The 19,525-nt window shown below is 39.0% G+C and overlaps 1 protein-coding gene across 2 annotated transcripts; it reads right to left on the bottom strand.

Moving 5' to 3' along the window:
- Window positions 1-635: 635 nt before the first annotated feature.
- LOC124062203 (excitatory amino acid transporter 2-like) lies at window positions 636-18,251 on the bottom strand. 2 transcript variants are annotated; one of them, XM_046394812.1, is made up of 10 exons: window positions 18,100-18,251; window positions 9,097-9,236; window positions 7,878-8,030; window positions 6,771-7,021; window positions 6,569-6,677; window positions 5,928-6,054; window positions 5,522-5,755; window positions 4,649-4,843; window positions 4,134-4,268; window positions 636-3,050 (listed from the first exon to the last, which is right to left on the bottom strand). In XM_046394812.1, exons 2-10 carry the CDS (start codon window positions 9,224-9,226, stop codon window positions 2,801-2,803), a joined length of 1,584 nt encoding a protein of 527 aa, XP_046250768.1. In that variant the 5' UTR covers window positions 9,227-9,236; window positions 18,100-18,251; the 3' UTR covers window positions 636-2,800. The 2 variants fall into 2 exon arrangements, with proteins under 2 accessions (XP_046250768.1, XP_046250776.1); XM_046394820.1 differs by lacking the exon at window positions 18,100-18,251 and having other exon boundaries at window positions 636-1,767; window positions 2,840-3,050.
- Window positions 18,252-19,525: the final 1,274 nt, after the last annotated feature.

The following is a 19,525-nucleotide window of genomic DNA, read 5'->3' on the forward strand; positions in this document are numbered from 1 at the left end:
CAAAAACAATTCTGGTAGATTACATAAAAGGTCAAAATCTATACATTTGATTTATACACTATCTAAAGAGAGTATATACACAAAGTGCAAAGAGGCACTTTAAAAATGAATATAAGCTGTTGCTTATGCGGAAAGAGAAATAAATCAATCCATTTTCACCGAGGTTTGAACAGAGTTACTACACAGAGTTGAATTCAAAAAATATGTAGATATTCTGCCAACATTCAGTGACCTTGTTGTTACAGCTTCAGATTTCTACGAGTGCTGGAGGCAGAATTCCGTGTGCACTTGCTAAACAGACGTGGCCGTAGCTAATTAACTCCACGTGTGATTACAGGAAGGCCCAGCTGTCTGATTGTAGCGAAGCTGGAAGGTGGAAAACTTTACTTCTTCTACTAAAATATACCAATATTCTACTGTTTAGTGGTAGTTTTTATCCTGAAATGTGTTAGTCATCACATTGACTGCACTCTGCAGTTGACATTGTCAAGGCAAGGTTGTCATATAGCAAAGAAATAAACAGTTTGAAACAAAACAGCAATGCACTGGCCTCCTGAGAGTTTAACACCCCCACCACCCCCAACCCACCCCCGACCCCTCAACTGCCCCACAACTTTTTGGTTTCTTCTCTGCTCGACCATCCGACTCTCTTTCCTTGTTAATCTCTCTTGTTCTCAGCACACATGAACATGCATAAACTGCAGTACACAGGCATACTTTTAGACTACAAACTGAATCCTATTGCTTCACTCAGAACATATATACAAAAAGTAACAAATAAAAGACTAACTATTTTCTGCTTTACAGCTCTCTACAACACATTCTGTGCTGTTTGTTGCCACATTTAGAGGACACATGCTCCCTTCTTATGGTCTAAGTCCTAAGCTTTGCTTCTTAGGCTTGACCATGTGTGCGACATCAGGGAGTAATCCCATAAGTCAAACAGTCAAAGGTAATGCAGTGTTTAACCACCTACGTCATAATGCTACACAAAATGTTGCTTCATTGAGTTTATGTTCTCTTTTCACAAATACAGTTTGTGTTGTTTGAAATCTATGGTATTTAGATGTTTTATAGAAATACAGAGAGTGTCAGAAATCACAAATACACACAGCACTGATAATGACTGCTATTCAGTTTATCTGTCAAATTCTGATCACCTTATTTTGTTAATTTGTTCTGAGTCAATTCACACCAACTATTATGTTATCTCTCAAATGATTCTCGTACTAAATTTAACTGGCAAGGCCATGATCCACCCCTCACCTCTCTGCCCTTTAAGCTACAATCTTCTACAATGCTTCAATACAAAAGAAAAAGGAGATGTTGCACACAGTAGAAGAATTCTTTTGTTGACAGAACAGGAAGCTTGCAGCAGCACCAAGTAAGGCCCTGAGTGTTGTCAACCAATGATTTATTCTTCTGTACAAAGTGCATGAAATGCACCAGTTCATTATACTTTGTGTCTAGTTGGACCAAAGTTGGTGAATCATCTCAATCATCTTTACTCCGGTAGCTACCCGGATGGGTAACTGAAAGACTGGACGACTGTTTGTTTTCGCGGTACGGATGACTCTGCTAACATTCTTTTTTTTCTTTTTGTATGTTATTTTTTTGTTTTTTCTTATAATTGCATTGGTAAAACATAAAAAGCGTTGGAACTCAGGGTAAGGCGCAGCAGCATCTGGATCTGCTTTACTCGCATTTCCATGGTTCCTCCTCAACAAGAGAGAACTCTGCAGTCTTGCCATTTTTGCCCATGGTGACCTGTAAGCAGTTATCAAGAACATCTAACTATGGGGCCAAGGCACCGTCATTATACTTCATCAGCGGTTGGGAGCAGAGAAGCCATTGCTTCATTACATTCAGGCCATTGATTTAAGGGCAGAATTAATATGTGAATCCCCAACACTGAAATGCATGTCATCTCATACACTGATACAGTTATACAGTGATGCTCTTTACAGTGTAGTGTGATTTGCAGTTACAAGATAATATCAAAGCAAGGACAATTAGAGTTTATCAGAGTTGGCCATGTATTTTATGGATTCTCTGCCCAACCGAATTACAATACTGAAATAATCAGAATGCAACTTTATCATCGGACACAAAGTTGCAACGTACAGACAAACAAAATTATTTTACCAACACTGTATGTGTGAACTTCTCTAACAACAACAACTTTGCCCCTGTTTTTTTCAGAAGACTAACTACAATATTGAAAGGAGAGGATCTTTGATAGGCAGTTCATTCTGGGTGAAACATGGTGAAACAGCAGTCTTTATGTATACCACTAGCTCTTTCAAAAGATGGCCAATGATTGAAAACTGTAATTTGGTCAGGGCTGCCATAAATACATGTCCAATTAAGTAGACAAAAGAAAAAACAATTTCTTAATTAAATCAAGACATACCACAACAAAATACAAGTCAAATATAATTAGGTACAAGACAACGCATGAGGAAAGGTTGATGCTTAAAAAGAAACACTTTCATTTAGATTCAGTGAGAGTAAGACAGAGTTTGTGAGGATGATAAAAAAAAAAAAAGTATTTTATAAAAAAGGAACATGCTTTGATTTTACGGACCTGGTATCACAAAAACTGCTTTTTCATTTGATTAATAGGTGAATAAATAAATATAGGAATATTTATTTACCTTCCTGAAGAAAAACATTTTCTTCAATGAAAATGTGACATTTACTATTCACACAGACACAAATACATCAATATAAGAAGTCACATAGAAAACAAACACAACCACAGACAAGAAGACACAGACACAGAGCTGGGGAGGATTCTCTACATACAAGTCTCTATGTCTGTTAATGTGAAATGTACCTTGCAGTCGTCTATCAAGATTGAGTTGTGGTGAGCATACACATTCTGGTTGGTGTTATTTTCAAAGAAGGATTGATTCCTTGCCATCTCAAAGTCCTCCATCCGGGCCTGTTGGGAGTCAAAAGAGTCCAGCTCGTGTTTGGAAAGGTGGTACACGATACCTGCTCCATACGAGTCCCCGACCACGTTAACTGATGTGCGGAAACGATCCCTGCATGTTGAGGAAGAAAGTCACAGGAAAGATGCAAGAAGACAATTAAGGAAAGAAAAATAGAAAACACAAAACAAAAGTGCCCTTCCTTTTTGTTTTTCTTTGAATTGTTTTTGTTTTTAATTTTTGGATTTTAAGCCGTGAGTAACAGAAAAGACAAATATTTTTTTAGGAAAACACAACGTACAGCAAAAAGGTACATTGTGACATATGGCTACTCAGGACACAGAAAGAAGGGGATTACTATGTCAAGTAAATGCATTATTCACTATTAACTGATTTGGTAAAAATGTATAAAAAAGGTTTCCACGTGTGAATCCACATGTGAATCATTTAGCACTTGGGTAAACAAGACCAAGAGCAGTTTGTTCCCAGCTGAGTAATATCCACATTGTTGCCAACAGAGGAAAAACATGGCATCATGTTTTTGTCTTTTTGCAGACAGTATCTACTGTGGTTATGTTAATTATTAACAGTGAGTCAGCGAGTGGGAATATGGGGAGCAGAACTCTACTTCAACATTTATCAAAGTCTGACAGCCAAAGTTGTTTACACTCCCCAAAACATACGTTAGAGAACATGCTCAGTGCTCATTGTGTAATGAGACACACTCACATAAACCTGTACATTCATATTGAAGTCGAACATCTGTTTTGATGCTACTGTACTTATGCCAGTATGTGGTTTAGCTCCACACTGTACAGGTGTGTACAAGTGCTGCTGTGGAAAGAATTGAAAATCAAAACAACAAAACAAACATACTGAAAGCACACACACACACACACACACACACACACACTTAAATTAAATAAACAAGTGTAAGAAAAAGGATGTTAATAGTGCGTTGGGTTGAATCATAATGCCACTTAAATCACTGTGTAAGTGCAACAGAAAGTACACCCTCACAAGCAATAGCTTTACAGTGAAGAAAAGTGAATGCTTTTTTTGGGAAGTTGACTGGATTGATGGAAAATTTGAAGAAATTTGACTGGCAGAGTAATGCTTTGTTGAGATGACAACACAGAGTGAAGGAAGAGGATGCCTTTGCATGTTTTCTGTAGGTTGTGTTGATGTTAAACTTACAGCAGCCAGTCGACAGCGACCAGGAGGCTGATGTCCTGAGTGGGCAGCCCCACCGCCGTGAGGATCAAAAGCATGGTCACCAGTCCAGCACTGGGGATGCTGGCTGCTCCCACACTGGCCAGGGTGGCTGTCATACTGAATAGGAGACAAGTTCCATTCTCAGCAGGAGGACAAACAGCAGGCTGTAAGGCTCAAATATTACCACTGACGCTATTCACTTTTAATATTCAGCCACTCTATTTCTAACAAAAATGGAATGACCATAAATTAAATATTTAAAATCACAAATCAATCCAATTAGGGAGTGTATGAGACTACAACAAAGTTTAAAATCATCTTAATTAAACTGAACGTCAGAATCATCCACAACCTCACTGTAATTCCAGAACTACTGGATAGGATTTCATTTAAATTAAGTGCATATTGAGCAGAATATGACTAATTTATTGCTAAAATGTTGTGTGACGTGTATGTGATATACGCCATGTGACATCTTTCTGTAGCCACATTCTCACCTGACAGTAACAATCTGACCCCAGTCGAGCACAATCCCATTCATCTGAGCGATGAAGATGGCAGCCACAGCCTCATAAAGTGCCGTGCCGTCCATGTTAATGGTGGCACCCACTGGGAGGACAAAACGTGTTACTCGCTTGTCGATGCCCAGGTTCTCCTCTAAGCATCGGAATGTGACAGGCAAGGTACCGGCGCTGCAGCAAGGCAAACAGGAAGAAATGCTTTGCTATTACAGTCAGGAATAGTTCGTAAACCCATCACCCAGACTGGCAGAATTAAAAAACTCCACCACAAATTATAGACTGCTGAGAATTAATCTGAAGGGGTCACACTTGTGAAACTTAATTACACTTCTTCTACTCATGCTGAAATAAATCCATTCTAAACTATGTTGATCTATTACATAAAATAGACTAATACAGGCTTTCAAGAGTTTAACTTCACCAAGGAAACAAAATTCTACAAGTTGAAATTCAGTGCTAAAAACAGCAGTTGTGACTCAGTGGTGTTTTGTCTCTTTTTTTTTTTTTTTTTTGTCTGTTAATTAATAAGTGTTTCTTGTTGAGGGTGGAACAGTGAGCAGGCCAAAGCATGAGAGAACGGAGGTCACCTCAGCAGGGAAAATGCTGCATCCATGTCATTAATAAAACATCAAGTAAAGGGAATCTATCCCACGTAGAGGCAAAGCGAGAAGCCACCGTTTGCAAGACTACTTTATTTTTACTATTTGAAGTAAAGGATGAAAAAGGGAATCTGAGTATGCTTAAAAACATGCAGCTCACTGGAGAGAAAACCTGATTTGAACACAGTCAGGGTCACACAGTCTGAATCCTAGAATATCCAACAGGAACAAAGGTAGAAATCCCTCATACCTGGATGCTGTTCCAAGTGCTGTGACCCAAGCTTGGAATATTCCCATGAAGAACTTGAAGGGATTTTCCTTTACTATCACAAAATATATCAGCGGCAGGAAGATGCCTCCATGGATGATGAGACCCACTATCACAGTGATCATATACATCCCAAGCTGCCGCGCAACTACCTCCAAGTCAGCAATGGAGATGATCTTTCCACAGATGAGGCAGGCAATACCAACAGGAGAATACCTGAGCACAGGCACAGAATATGTTTGTGATGGGAATTACTTTTTTAATTTGATGTCTGCAGGTATGTAATTAGTGTTATGAATATATCAAAATGTAGTACAAGTTATGGAGTTATAGATACTCATCAATGCCATTGTGGAGAGCAAAAGGGGATGGTTTGGACAGCACTTACCACATAATTGCACCAACAAGCCTCATAACAATCTCATTCAGGACATTGAAAAATTCCAGCATCAGTTTGGCCTTTTCTCCCATTTTCCCCATAATAACTCCAAAGGCGACAAAGAATCCAATCAAACCTGCAAACACAGGATGCAGTAACACTAAATGGGATGAACCTGTCTCATAGGAAATTAATATCACAGAATGAAGGATAATCACCTATGAAAGTGCACATTTTTGGATATATAACAATATAACATAACAAAAGATAATAATATTGTGAGATGTAAAAATGGATATTGAGTTCATACACCCACTCTAGCTCTGTCTTTTTTTCTTGCCATTTAGCAGACCATCTCAAAATCTGAACAAATTTAGCTTTGATTTGGATACAGTCAGGACAGTCAAAACAAAGTGAGGTATTTTTAAGCATTTTTCTTATGAAATGCTGAATTTTCTCTCCTGGCACATGTATGCCAGGACTGTCTGTCACTACATTTTGAAACAGATCTGGATCCAGATCATTAATTCTGCACCACTGGGGGTGGTATGACTTATCTGACTTATCTTTTTTTCATTATATAACTAAAAATGAAAAAAGGACTTTTTCTTTAACAACTGCAGTGGGTGTGTTTCAAACTTTTCACCTACCCAGGACATTCATCCCACTCTTGAACTGAAGCGACCTTTTGACTGTGAATTGCGGAGGTGCTTTGGTTCTGTTAGTGGGCACTTGCACTTTTGTGGTTACTGTCTGGATCTGGACACGAAGCAAAGAAAATAACAAACAGTTGGAGCAACTGAACTATGAATCAGACTTCTTATGGTGTGTGAAAGCATGTGAGACACCTACCTGCTGAAAGCACGCCTGCACCAAGTTCTCTGGGAAAAGATTCCTGATGAGATCGAAAAAAGCATCTACGCTGGACACCTCATCATTCTTCTTTCCCTGCCCGAGATTAGCCCTAAGCTTGGGGTTCCCGGGATGGATGAGCAGCACCAGGACCACTCCGAGTACTGCTGCGATCACCGTTGTTGACATGTAGTACACCATGGCCCTGGTGCCTAAGCGGCCACTGGATTTGGCATCCAAACCGGCCAGTCCTGTTGGCATAGGAAACTAAAGTAAGTGTTCAATATTAAAAGCCTATAATATAGTGCATGTTGTTGCCTGGACAGATTTCAGTTTGATTTTGTCAATGAATGCATTTTTCAATTGCAAATGACCTCTTCATTATGTAATAAACACCAAAATGTTGCAGTTAAGTAAAGATAAAGTCCTCTCATCATTCAAGTGCTAATGTCCTCCCAGTCAGACCAGCTTACAACATTTGAACTGTGAAGCCTCCACATATAAAAAGTGCTACTGGTGCTGTAGACATATTGTGCAAATATTTAGAAAAAAAGAAAAAGAAACTCTGTACTCAGGAATGTCACATGAATTGCTCCTGAAGGGCGATGGCTCAGTCAGAAACTTGATTACACATTTGCCCTTAGCTGGACAAATGGACATATTTTTGGAATTCAATTTTTTAAGCATGACAGCAAGTGAGTGAAACTGTGTTTTTGGGCTGACTGGGACTAAAGTACAGTATCTTAAGCGTGACTTGATTTGTGCAGTTGTGGTATTTCACACAGCTAGCGATATGGATAACCTTATGCAGCCATGTGAATTTAGTATTTGTCGACAGATTTCGTAGTCCTAGTTTTAGTTTTTCAACCGTAGCACAATTTTAACTTTTCCCAAACAATCCCAGCTGCATATCTGTATCTGTGTGCCTCACATCCTCCACACAGGTCTTGTGTAAGCACATAAAGCCTGAAAAAACCTGCCCACTCTCACCTTTCCTGTTGCAGCTCAACTCCCAGGAAACAATAAGCCCCTCCATGCTTCCTCATTTCAGGACAGTAGTCAACAAATTGAGCAGAACATTAGCAGCAGCTACTGTAACTCACCCACCTGTGACCAGACTGGAAACAACAAGAGGCAAAATAAGCATCTTCAGCATCCTCATTAGGATCTCCCCAGGGAAGGCAATGATCATAATAATATCAGGATGGAGAGGCGATATGTGCCGCAGCAGCATTCCAGCAATGGAACCCAGAAAAACACCTGAAATGGTGAGAAAACATAAATAAAACACAAAGCCGGGTGATTGAGTCTAACTGTGAATATACCAACATCTGTGAGGTTTTTTTCTCATTAATTAGCATAACAGCCTGTCATCTGAAGGTTATCTGGTGTTGCCAGTACGTGCTGTGATAATTCCATACGTGTGTGTACAACTTTGATCAGGTCACTTATGTTTCACTTCACAGCAGATAATAACATGACATCAGATATAACTCTGTACATCTGTCAACAACTAATTGCAATGAAAACTAATGCTGAAAACAACACCTTTTTCTTCTTTAAGGTTGTCTCTTGTACATTCAAGCAACATAAAAAAGTAACTTGTCACATACAGTGTTTTACAGTTTAAAGGCATTGTGACCCCAGAGACAGAAGATCATGGAATCTTTTCGAATACTTGCTATTTTACCATCAAGAAAGAAGCTGTGGGCCATTTTAATTGATACCATTTCATCTCAACAAGAAGGTTCTGTATTTGAAAGGCTGGTTTGTATGTTTTCCATGTGTATGAATTTTCTCCTGATGTTCCAAAGACTTACAGGTAAAGCAAGTTGCCTGAACATGTAAATTGGTTTGTCTGCCTGAGTATGCAAGTGCAGTGATGGACTCAATGGATCCATCCATCCATCCATCCATTTTCTATACCGCTTATCCGTCAGGGTCGCAGGGAGCTGCAGCCTATCCCAGCTGACTACGGGCGAGAGGCGGGGTTCACCCTGGACTGGTCGCCAGTCAATCACAGGGCCAACACACAAAGACAGACAACCACACACTCTCACACTCACACCTAGGGGCAATTTAGAGTAGCCAATTAACCTAATGTGCATGTTTTTGGTGTTGTGGGAGGAAGCCGGAGTACCTGGGACCCTCTTGCTATGAGGCGACAGTGCTAACCACTGCACCGTCATGCCGCCCCTCAATGGATCCAGTATAGTTTATTCCCTGCTTTTTTTGTGAAATGCATCCTGGGAAAGACTGCAGGCCCCCGTGACCCTAAACAGGAGAATATAATGGATAGAAGTGACCGGAACCAGGAAAAACTTACCAAGGATTGTGAGAGTGAGAACCATGTTCTTCATGATTTTATCGCACAGACTGCCGCATGCACTCTCAGGAGTGTCCACGTTGTTCTCCAGGTGGCTCTCGTCCATCCTGACCTCCACTTGCTTCTGCATTTTGTTGGCACTGAAATAAATAAAGAAGAATGAGCAGCAGGTATTAATTACTGACAGATTTTTAAGTCACACTATGATGAATTTCTCATATTTTCCATATGTTTTTGGTTGTAGAGCTGCAGACAGGTTTGGTAATCAAAATACTCATGTAAACATAAATTAACGGTATTTTCAGCTTGGTTGTGCATTCCTGCATGCAGCTTTGGTAATTTTTGTCAGTGAGGGATTTTTCTCGTCATCACAATGATCAGCTCTTACTGGTTGGTCTGAGCAGATACATAGACAGGGCTGGAATCTTGGTGGGTAACATGAACCCACACATTATGGCCTCCAGCAGAGTAACTCCACTATATGTACTAGGGAGACACATATCTGTCTATAGCCTTAGTAGGGCAACAGTAGAAGCGTAACACATTGGGTGCTGGTTGCACCAAACTGAGAAAAAAAAGGAAGAATGGTTCATCTAAAGAGTGGTATCTATTCTTGGTGATTAGAAGAACATACAATGATGACTGAATTCCCAATTCAGTCATCATATTGCATACAAGATTAGTGTTTTTGAAAAACTGTTATTGAATCATTAAGTGATGAATGAGGCCTCATGCACACATGATTAAACTCAACTGATTCTGCATTCTTAATGCATGAAAATTTGTGAAAAAATTGCAGATGCCCTTTTCTAATTAATGACTGATATTTCCAAATAATTAGCACAGAATCAATAAAGAGGCCACTTATAATCTGCATTTTAAACAAATGATTCCACTTTTACATTTGAAGAAACAGAACACCAGCTGTTAGTCACATCCTTCCATCTGCTACTGCTGCTGCTTCTTCTGTAGGGTGTCTATTCCAGGTAATTTATGATATGAGATATTCTATTTTTGCACTGAATAAAAGAGAAAATTTTTAAAGGAAGTTTTGAGACTTTAATTTCAGATGATCATCCTGTCCATCCTACAATTCATTCCTTCATCTTACTGCTTCATCATGTGACCAAAGCAACAAGTATCTCAAGTTTGTTGTGGTTTGGTGTAAAGCCTCTTTGACTTAAAGATCAGCTCTTCCCTGGGCAACCTTTAAATCCTCTGTAGAGCACAGACGTGCACAGTTATGTAACGGCGAATGCCCGTGTCATTTTGACTCTCTGGACTTTCATGACTTTAACACCTGGAATAATAATGATGGCAGCAAATGTAACAGAAAAGTTTCTCTTGGCGGTGGTTGTGGATTAAGTGGAAAGCTTCTTCCAGAAAAAGCAATTCACAGTGCAGAGTGAAGAAAAAGCTTTAATTATAGACAGTATAGAAAAATACTCCTCCCTTGTGCTCTTCTTCCCACATTCAGTAACATATTTGATAATTCAGTATTTGAATGCCTTTTTGTACATGATGTGAAAGGAAGCATATAAGGTGAGGACAGAACAACTGCCAAGTCAATCACGACTGTCTGATACACTTTGCTCTTGCATTAATGAGACTTAAGCCTTTTAAAGAGGATAAAATTAGCACCCGCAGGACACAAGTGATTGAGTTATGCAACAGCAAACGGGCTTCCCAGGAAAAGTCAAGGTGCCACCAGCACCTGCATGACAACTGTTATGCAGGAGATTGCTAATTCAAACCCCTAACGTCTCAGTTCCCGTGAAATTTATCTTTGTTTTTTGACAGATAATTACACTCCAGTCAAATCATTCAAGACTACTTTTCACGAGTAAGCAATGTTAGGCAGTTTGGTACCAAAGACGGGAAAAGGTGGGGCATTTCTTTTTAGTGCAAGACTGTTTTTACCCTGTTGGAAGAGCAATGACAAAATAATCAGAGGATGATCTACTTTCTCTGTTAAAGCATATAAGCAGGGTTGCTACAGATGGAAAACTGACAGAAGTTTTGCTTTTATTGCAGTTATTTCTAGATAACAGTCCACAGACCACAGCCATCACTGATGCATCATTACACTCTCAAGGGAAATCTGAACAGGAGTGGATGAACATCATTTTAATGGCACCTCTTCAATGCCAGTGCTTTTGGGAGTCATCTCAAAAACTACTACTACCACATCACTAAGTGCTACTAATAATGCTTACCCGTTGTTTTTTTTTTTTGTTGTTGTTGTTGTTTTTTTTTTTTTTAAACGTAGCTTCCAATTAAAATTGTACTTGTAGGGAGCTACTACACAGCCATCGGTGTCAGAGAAAAAAATAACAAATTCATGGCTTGTGCATTAGGAAATCCAATTGAAACATCCAAAAAGGTCCCTTAAAAATCTGCAGATTCCTTCGTCTTCAGCACTCAATGTATATCCACAATCACAGATGCTTGGTCATTCAGCTGCAGAGAGGTGCGTAAAGGTAAACTGACTAACCTGGAGGTGTGACAGGAGTCTCCCAGACATGAAGGGTGGAGTCAGTCTGCTAAAATTAGCAAAGGAGTGAAAATCCTTTCTTGCTTGTTTTTTTTTTCTTTTTGGCTTAGCTTTATTTGTTTACCTCTCCTTTCAGAGGGAATTATTTACATTGCTCTGGATGTCCAAAGAGATCAAGTCTCAGAAGGTCCTGATTTAGTAATAACAGTCCTACTATAATCTGCATAGTTTTTTCTGCTGGGCATTCAAAAAGATATCAAAAACATTTCATCCAATTTCTAGAGTAGTGACATTATGAGATGTGAGATATCTTGTACCAGCTCACGCTGACCAGTTTAATAAATTTAGTAACAACTGAGGGATAAAATGGAGGCTTTCCTGTTGTTAATCAGTCCAAGTCACACACTTCATAATGGCTGATAATAAGTGAGCACACTTCATCTGTGCTGCTGTGGATAATTTAAAATGACTTGCTACTACTTCTAAACATAACTAATCTTCTTGCAATGAATTATTTATAATGTTAAATTGGTTTTACTAAAGTTTTATTTGTATACTTCATAAATGTGTGAGCCTGTTAAGATAAATTTACAAATTCAATGGTTAGTGTCAAGTTCTCAATTACTGTTAAGCATGAAGTTCAAAGTAAATAATAACTTCCAAATTCAGCAACAAAAAGCTTCAAGGAGATCTCATTTAGCAGAGTGAAATTTGATTAGGAGAGCTAAAAAGAAAAACTGGCTGCAGCTGTTTCCTCAGTGCATTTTTGAGTATTTAATCAGACATCAATTATGGCTTGTATTTGGGTAAGATTTCTGTTGGAGGTTTTGGCATGCAAGATGATTCTGTCAGTTGTGTTCTACAGCTTAAACCAACACTGGATTACTTGAGATGACTGGATATTTTTGATGAAGGCAAATAAAAAGCAGATCACGGTAAATATAGATGTTTTGTGATTTTAGAAGTTGGTCGTTTGCACCGTAATAGTAATTTGACCGTGAATGTTTCTTGTGCCACTTTGCCATCTTTGCATAGCAACAACAGCACAGAGTTAGACTTTGATGTGAGGTATTTGTTGAGACGCAGCTGTTTGTGTGCTGCTTAGTCACTGAGTGTGTGGCCATGGCTTCTTTTACCTTCACAAATTGCCATGGCTATTGTACATGCAGCCATTGTGATGGTGTTTCCAAGGCAGCATTCATTCGTTAATCATCTGTTGGGGTGATTTTCTTTTTATGTGGACAAGATGACTACCAAGGTGTGTGTTATGGAATTGGAGCCATTTTAATATTCTGACAGTTTTGTAGGTCATTCAAAAGGTCTCTTATTATGGCTTTAAATCTTGCTGATTATAATAATAGTTAATAATAGTAATAATAAAATCAGAGAATTGCTTGGTCAGAATCAAAGGAGAATTCCAGCTTTCCGATTACAGTGGGGTCGAATATTACACAACGATATTGCTGCTGTGAGAAGTAGAGTGTGTTGAGTAGGTGACACTTTAGATCCGTGAAGTGTGCATGTGAAGATTCCCATCAACGAGCTGCTCTCAGAGCCCAGACAGGGAGAAGAGAGACAATCTAAGAGCACATGGCAAAGCATTCGCCCAAGCAGTTCCACACCTGGCTCCACCTTTTCTCCCTTCAGCATCAAGCTGACCTCATGCTGCAACACCTGACAACACACACCACGCTTAGACAGCAGGTGTCTATAATTATCTAATCTGTTCTGAGCCATGCTAATCCAGCACACATACACACTGGATCAGACGCACTCACAGAACACGTCTACAGCTGTGATATACTAGAACACAAATTTCCACAAATCATAAGACACAGACGGGTACTGATGGTGGATCACTTTGTGGCATCAAATCAAATCATTCAAAAACTCAAACAATATATTGGTTTAATACAAAGAAAAGGAGTTTGTTTGTCGTACGCCACTACTTAAACCTTTGTGCATGACTTACTATTAACCTACATCCACGCATTAAAGGGTAAGCATGAACAGACAACCTTATACGCATAACATGCAACGAGAATGTCAAAGTGTTTTGGTCTCCTCTGTCCTGTTGACACCTCATGTTGTCCTACTCTAAATGCTTGCATGGCATTCATATATGAAGAAGATCGAAGAATGTAACAAGATCACCCATTGTCACTGTCATCGACTTGTCGTGTCACGTTTTTCACCAAATTTATTTCTAGCACAGAAATGTTTGACTTACAAATAAAAAAATGGCCTTACAGTAAATAAGTGTGATGAAGCTGAATGTTTCCTTTGCATTGATAGATAGATAGACGGTCCGAGGGTTAAAATTAGGTTGTCATAGCAGTCCGGTATACTTCAATACAGTAAAACACACAATAACACAAAATACTGGGTATAACAATAGAATAAAAGGGGATGGTTTGCCACTAATGCACCAGCAATTCAGATTGTCTGGGCCTTTTTTTAATCTAAAGGTTCCGACAATCACAGTTTTCATGCTGAGACAGGACATCTCAGGCAGGAGCAGTACATAATGCATCTGGTGCACAGGTGTTTGTTCTTTGGTACAACCAACAACAAACTACTTATGGAACAGGATGAAGCATCCCACTACTTGACAGTTCCTAGTTTGATCCACACAGTCGGTGGTCAGAGTAAGGGATGGTATGAGCATAAACAAATAAATAAAATCGTAATCTGAAACCAGTTATTAAACTACTCTCTCTATCTTACAGGAAATTCATTTCCACATGTACAGGTCATCAATCTTAACCTGAAGTTAAGCTAACCAACATACCCAGAGGGCCACAGCAGTCAGTTCATGTTCTCTGTTACTAAGCAACATGCATGGCCCTTAAGCTTTGTTAATGAAAGTATCTAAAAATTTAGTTTGCATTCATTTATGTTCAGTTTATGTCAGCTGCAGAATCATTACCACCCAAAGAACTGTCCCTTTGCACCATTTACATCCTATTAAACTCTTTGCAAACTGTAAACACAAGTTATACAGAATACAGTTCCCAGCATGCTCTAACCCCTGTTACATAACACAGACACGTGTTGCTGTGGAAAGTCCATTAACTGCACACAGATTTAGTCTGAGGATACCATAACCCAGTCAGTCAGTCGGTAAAATAGCCATTATTTCAATGAGAATTTTCATCATCCTGTCTTCTCTGCAACTGTGAAGACGTTAGTGAAAGAATTTTAATGAACTGCAGTTTCTATAGGGGCAACTGAATTTGACAACAAAATTAAATCTAAACACTAATTATTCTTCATGCTTCAACGCTTTTTAACAGTAAAATAATCACTTTTCTTCAGATCATGAAAATTCCAAAGAAAATGCAAATGAGGTGAGAAAATTTCAAATTGAATTGTTTCATGATTTTTTACTTTTACTTGGAGCCTATTTATTCTGCACTAGGCAGTCCTCTTGACAGTTATTTCTATAAAACAGCCCACTTGTCTCAATTGGTAAAAAAGATATATTTTAGTCTTTAACAGGACTAGACAGGAGTAATGATTTATATTTGAGTTTTGATTTTTGTCTGGAAATTTTTCATCTGAAAGAACAAGCCATCACGTCAAAAAATCACGGATGCAAACCAGTAGCGTCGCTGATAAACTGATTCTCAGGCAAACAACAATAAAAGTCTAAACATTTAGCATCTGCTTAACTGTATCTAACTTTAACTGCTGAAGACATGTCATCCACTTTAAACTTTATAGAGAATTAATGTCAGCAGGGAAGTAAATGCAACAGTGCATTAAACAATGTTCTGTGAAAATATGTGAATGAGGTTTGGCAGCAGGACAATAATCATCACATAAAGTGAGTCTGTGTTTCTCCTCTTTGAGGTTCAAAGAAGAGCGAGGAGTGTTTGCATGGCTTTCTCTCTGCACTCAGCAGACCTCGACCTCACTGAATACCTCTGGAAAGCAAAAAGGATAAACGTGTAACCATCAATCACAGTCAGTCAGTGAATCAATTGCACACACACTCAAGAATGAAGCTGGAAGATGTCTGTTCTGTCTTTCTCTAAAGAGGGGAGATCAGATATAAAGCTAAAAATTCAAATGCTAAAATGTACAAATTAGAGAATTTTCACTAAATACTAAGAAACATTTCCGGCTAATATTAGAAAAATCGTTTGAAATGTGTATTGGGTTTTGACTGTAAATGAAAGCATGAATAAGAATATAAATAACAAATACATAAAATGTGCATGCAGAAAAGCACCACAGTGGTGATATAAAGTGAGTGAACATGCTAATGATGCAAGCCTCTTTTGCATCATAGAGGCGTGATTCATGGCTGATGATCCTGTTTCAGTGATGATTTTAATTACATCTTCTTGTCTTGTAAGAGCAGAGTTTCAGCTGGATCTGAGCCAGAGCTCAGCACCAGCTCCTGATTATGAGAGTTAACTGCTCTTACTTACACAGGAGATGTACAATTAAAACATTTCAGATTGGATAAGCACCTCTCGACTTGCTCTGCCATCATGCCCTCCACTTGAGAATGAAGTTGAGAAGGAAATGCATTTTCAACTCAGGCTCATTTTGCAAAGTCTATGTCAAATTAAAGCTAAAATTATGCGGCTAGGATTAGATGTTTCTTGCTGTCTCATTGGGGGTTAGGTGAGAAAACCGATACAACTTTTCATCTCTGTGAAAATGACAACCAGAAAAGAAAGATACATCTTTCAACAGCTTCCCAGTCTTGTTAACATGTCGTAACTTGTTAACTAGACTCCCAGCTTTTACCTAAGTTTCATTTGGAGTTTCTAAAGTTTGTAAAGAGCTTCACGATGAGGACAGAATCCCTGAGATGTGTGCCTCCGTTCTAAGTGTGCACCGTTCAATTAGTCCAGTGAATCCAATCAGTAATGCAACCTCATTACCCTTCAGTGGCTGAAAATGGCTGCATCTCCACCTCCCTCTGGAATTTGCTTTTTAAGTATTTGCAGTCAACAAGACATAATGATTATGTACAAATACTATCTAAGATTGGTTAAAATGACCTTTTCGTTACTTGTGGACATTTTGTCTAACAGGGGCAATCTGTCATTTTAGTTGAGGAACATGAATATCTCGATTCAGGGCCTCCAGCAAACCCTCAGGGCCTCACGCTGAAGAGATGCTTGAAAGTGAGTAAGAAGCCATTTGACGACAGAAATTATTTACAGGACTGTCTTCTGATTTTGTAAAAGTAGACTACACTCTCTCTCTCTCTCTCTCTCTCTCACACACACACACACACACACATACACGTGCACACATATATGTTTTTCAAGTTGTTTTATGATGATGATGTTAACTGTCACTAAATCATTTGTTTTTTTGATTTTTTTGATTTGATTAATTTTTGTGTAGCAGCGTCTCTCTCTCTCTCTCTCTCTCTCCCTTTTAATGGAAAAATATGTTTGCCTTAATTAATTTATAAATATTAAATTCCCGATGAAGTCTACTATTTCACTGTACTGTAATGTCATTTTGGACAGTAAGATTTATCGTTAAACTACAAAATATCTTGCCTCTGTTACATTATCTTTCCACAAAAAACATATGTATACTGCACATTCTGCCTAATCTTGGCATCGGCATCGGCCTCAAAAACTAAGCGTGATGAAAACATTGTTGATGCTACATGTGTCTACTATGTTCTCTAGAGATTCTATGCAATAAGTAGAGATTTAACCCTTTGGTATGAGTGCACTACATACTATTATGCGGAAAGATGTGATAGTGTCTGTGGTCCTGCTCCCTAACAAAATGCACAAAAAGAAGAAACTGTCTGATGCGCAACCCATCTAGTTAATTTACAGTGTGACCCTTCAGGCAATTCGTTTGAACTTTATCCTCTAACAGCATTGGGTGGGGATGAATCTAACAGAATGCCACATCTCTGACGATGCACATGTGGCCCAAAGCCAGCATTTCTGCATCGCTTTAAGAAACTGTCACATCCAAAATGCAAGAGTTGACTTGTTTCTGTCCCGAGATGTAGTCATTAATCTTTTAATTCACTAACAGTTTATGTGTTTCTAGCATTTTAGGTGGATGAGGACTATACCAGCTCATTTAAAGATTCACTAATGGTTTTCACAGGTAGGCGTTTTGCCAGTATCCTGGGTTGACCTGTGAGTGACTCACTCAACCAAACACAGCACAACCATCACATTCACAATCATATGCTTAATTGGGTGACGGCACTAAATACACTCTTACTCTAATAGCCACATATTACTCAGTATTTGTCGAACCTAGCAACCATCTTCAGTACAAGGAGTGCCATTCAGCATGTTGATGCTGAATGGCACTAAAGAAGATGAACCCTGATTTGCCCTGTAAGAACTCATTTGTATCTCACACAGAATAGATCTCCTTTCCTTTTAAATGACTTGTAATTACCTGTTTGTGAAGCACATGCACGCACATCTGTGCACAGCTCATACGGATAGGATAGTGTAATTATCCACCTCCAGGAGCTTTAAATGAAAAGTGCTCACCTCTGAAAGTCTTGTCTTCTTTAAATTTGTGGGCTTTCCTGGCTGGTGTAGTTCTTAATTTACTTCAAATGTGCATGGCATTAAAGCAGAGTTTTTTGCAGAGAAATCATACGGCTGTTGCAGCAGGTTCCTCCTCCTCTCGTGCCTCCCCCTCGCAACCTATACAAGCACCCTGCACATGCAGTGAGCACACACTGATGCACACACAGAGGGATGAGGATTTGAGATGAGAGGTCAGTACCTCCTCTCAGGTGTGGGTGTGGTGTTCTCTCAGTTAAAGAGTAATAGATTAGCAGACTTTCACCCCATTTTTAGCATCATGACATCATGCAATAAGATGGAGACCTCTGCAAGTGCTAAACATCAAGGCCCCAGCTCAGCTCAAAGGGGTGTGAATGTGGTTGCATTTACAATCATTTACTAAGGTTTGCATGTGCTTACTCACATGGTTCTGTCTATGATCTTTAGACGTGCAGTAGAGACAGCAGAGTCACTAATGCATTCATAGTTGTGGTCTAATGTGTTTTCTAGATTTTCTTGACTCCTGTATTTGCTCTGTTATTTTGTTTAGTATGAATATAATCACCAGTTGCTTTTTTCTGGCAATTCAGTTTGCAAATTGCAGGGACAGACTACTGAGCAACTCATTGTTTAATTGGCTGGGCTTAAAAGGTGTCCTGCACAAAGCCGCAGAGAGCACAGCGGGTGTCTGTGTCTCAGGAGTAAGAGCTAAGTTTAGTAAATCCTCTCAGTGTGTTTCTCAATGACAGCACATGTTGGAGAGTCTGCAGAGAAACTCACGAATACATAACCTCACATGCAAACATGCCACAGACACACAGGCACTGTGCATATTTACTGTGGCAGATGAACATGCAGTCCTTATAAGGTCTACTACCTTGCACGTGCACTCATGCATAGCTTAATTATAGGCAGTTTGGATAGTGGTCCTTCTTAACAACAAATAAAGTAGGCAAATTTTAATTTGAAATTGGAAATTGTGAATGCCCAGTGAATAATAAACATCCACACAGCAAAAAAACAAGCAAGCAAACAAACAAACAAACAAACAAAAAACTTATCCATATTTACACACATAAGTGTCTTACCTTGAAGATAATGACTTTCATCACTACTGGAAAATGTTTACCTCCAGGACGGTCAGAGGACAGAGACTTGGAGCTGGCAGAGATCCATTGATTGCCCATAGACTTCAGCAGGAAAGTAGAAAGTAGAGTGGAGACAGGAACTGAGCTCCAAAGCATCTTTTAGATTTGAATGTGGCTGTTCAATATAAATGTTAAAGTTTTTGGTATATTATAATTATTATTATGAGTGCCTGCAGATTTAAGAAAACCTTCAGTCTTCCCAGTGATGTGGTCAACTTCATTTAACTTCATTTAAGTGTTCCAGAGCATCAAAGACT

The sequence above is a fragment of the Scatophagus argus genome, chromosome 1, assembly GCF_020382885.2.
Source record: "Scatophagus argus isolate fScaArg1 chromosome 1, fScaArg1.pri, whole genome shotgun sequence".
Classification (NCBI taxonomy): domain Eukaryota; kingdom Metazoa; phylum Chordata; class Actinopteri; family Scatophagidae; genus Scatophagus; species Scatophagus argus.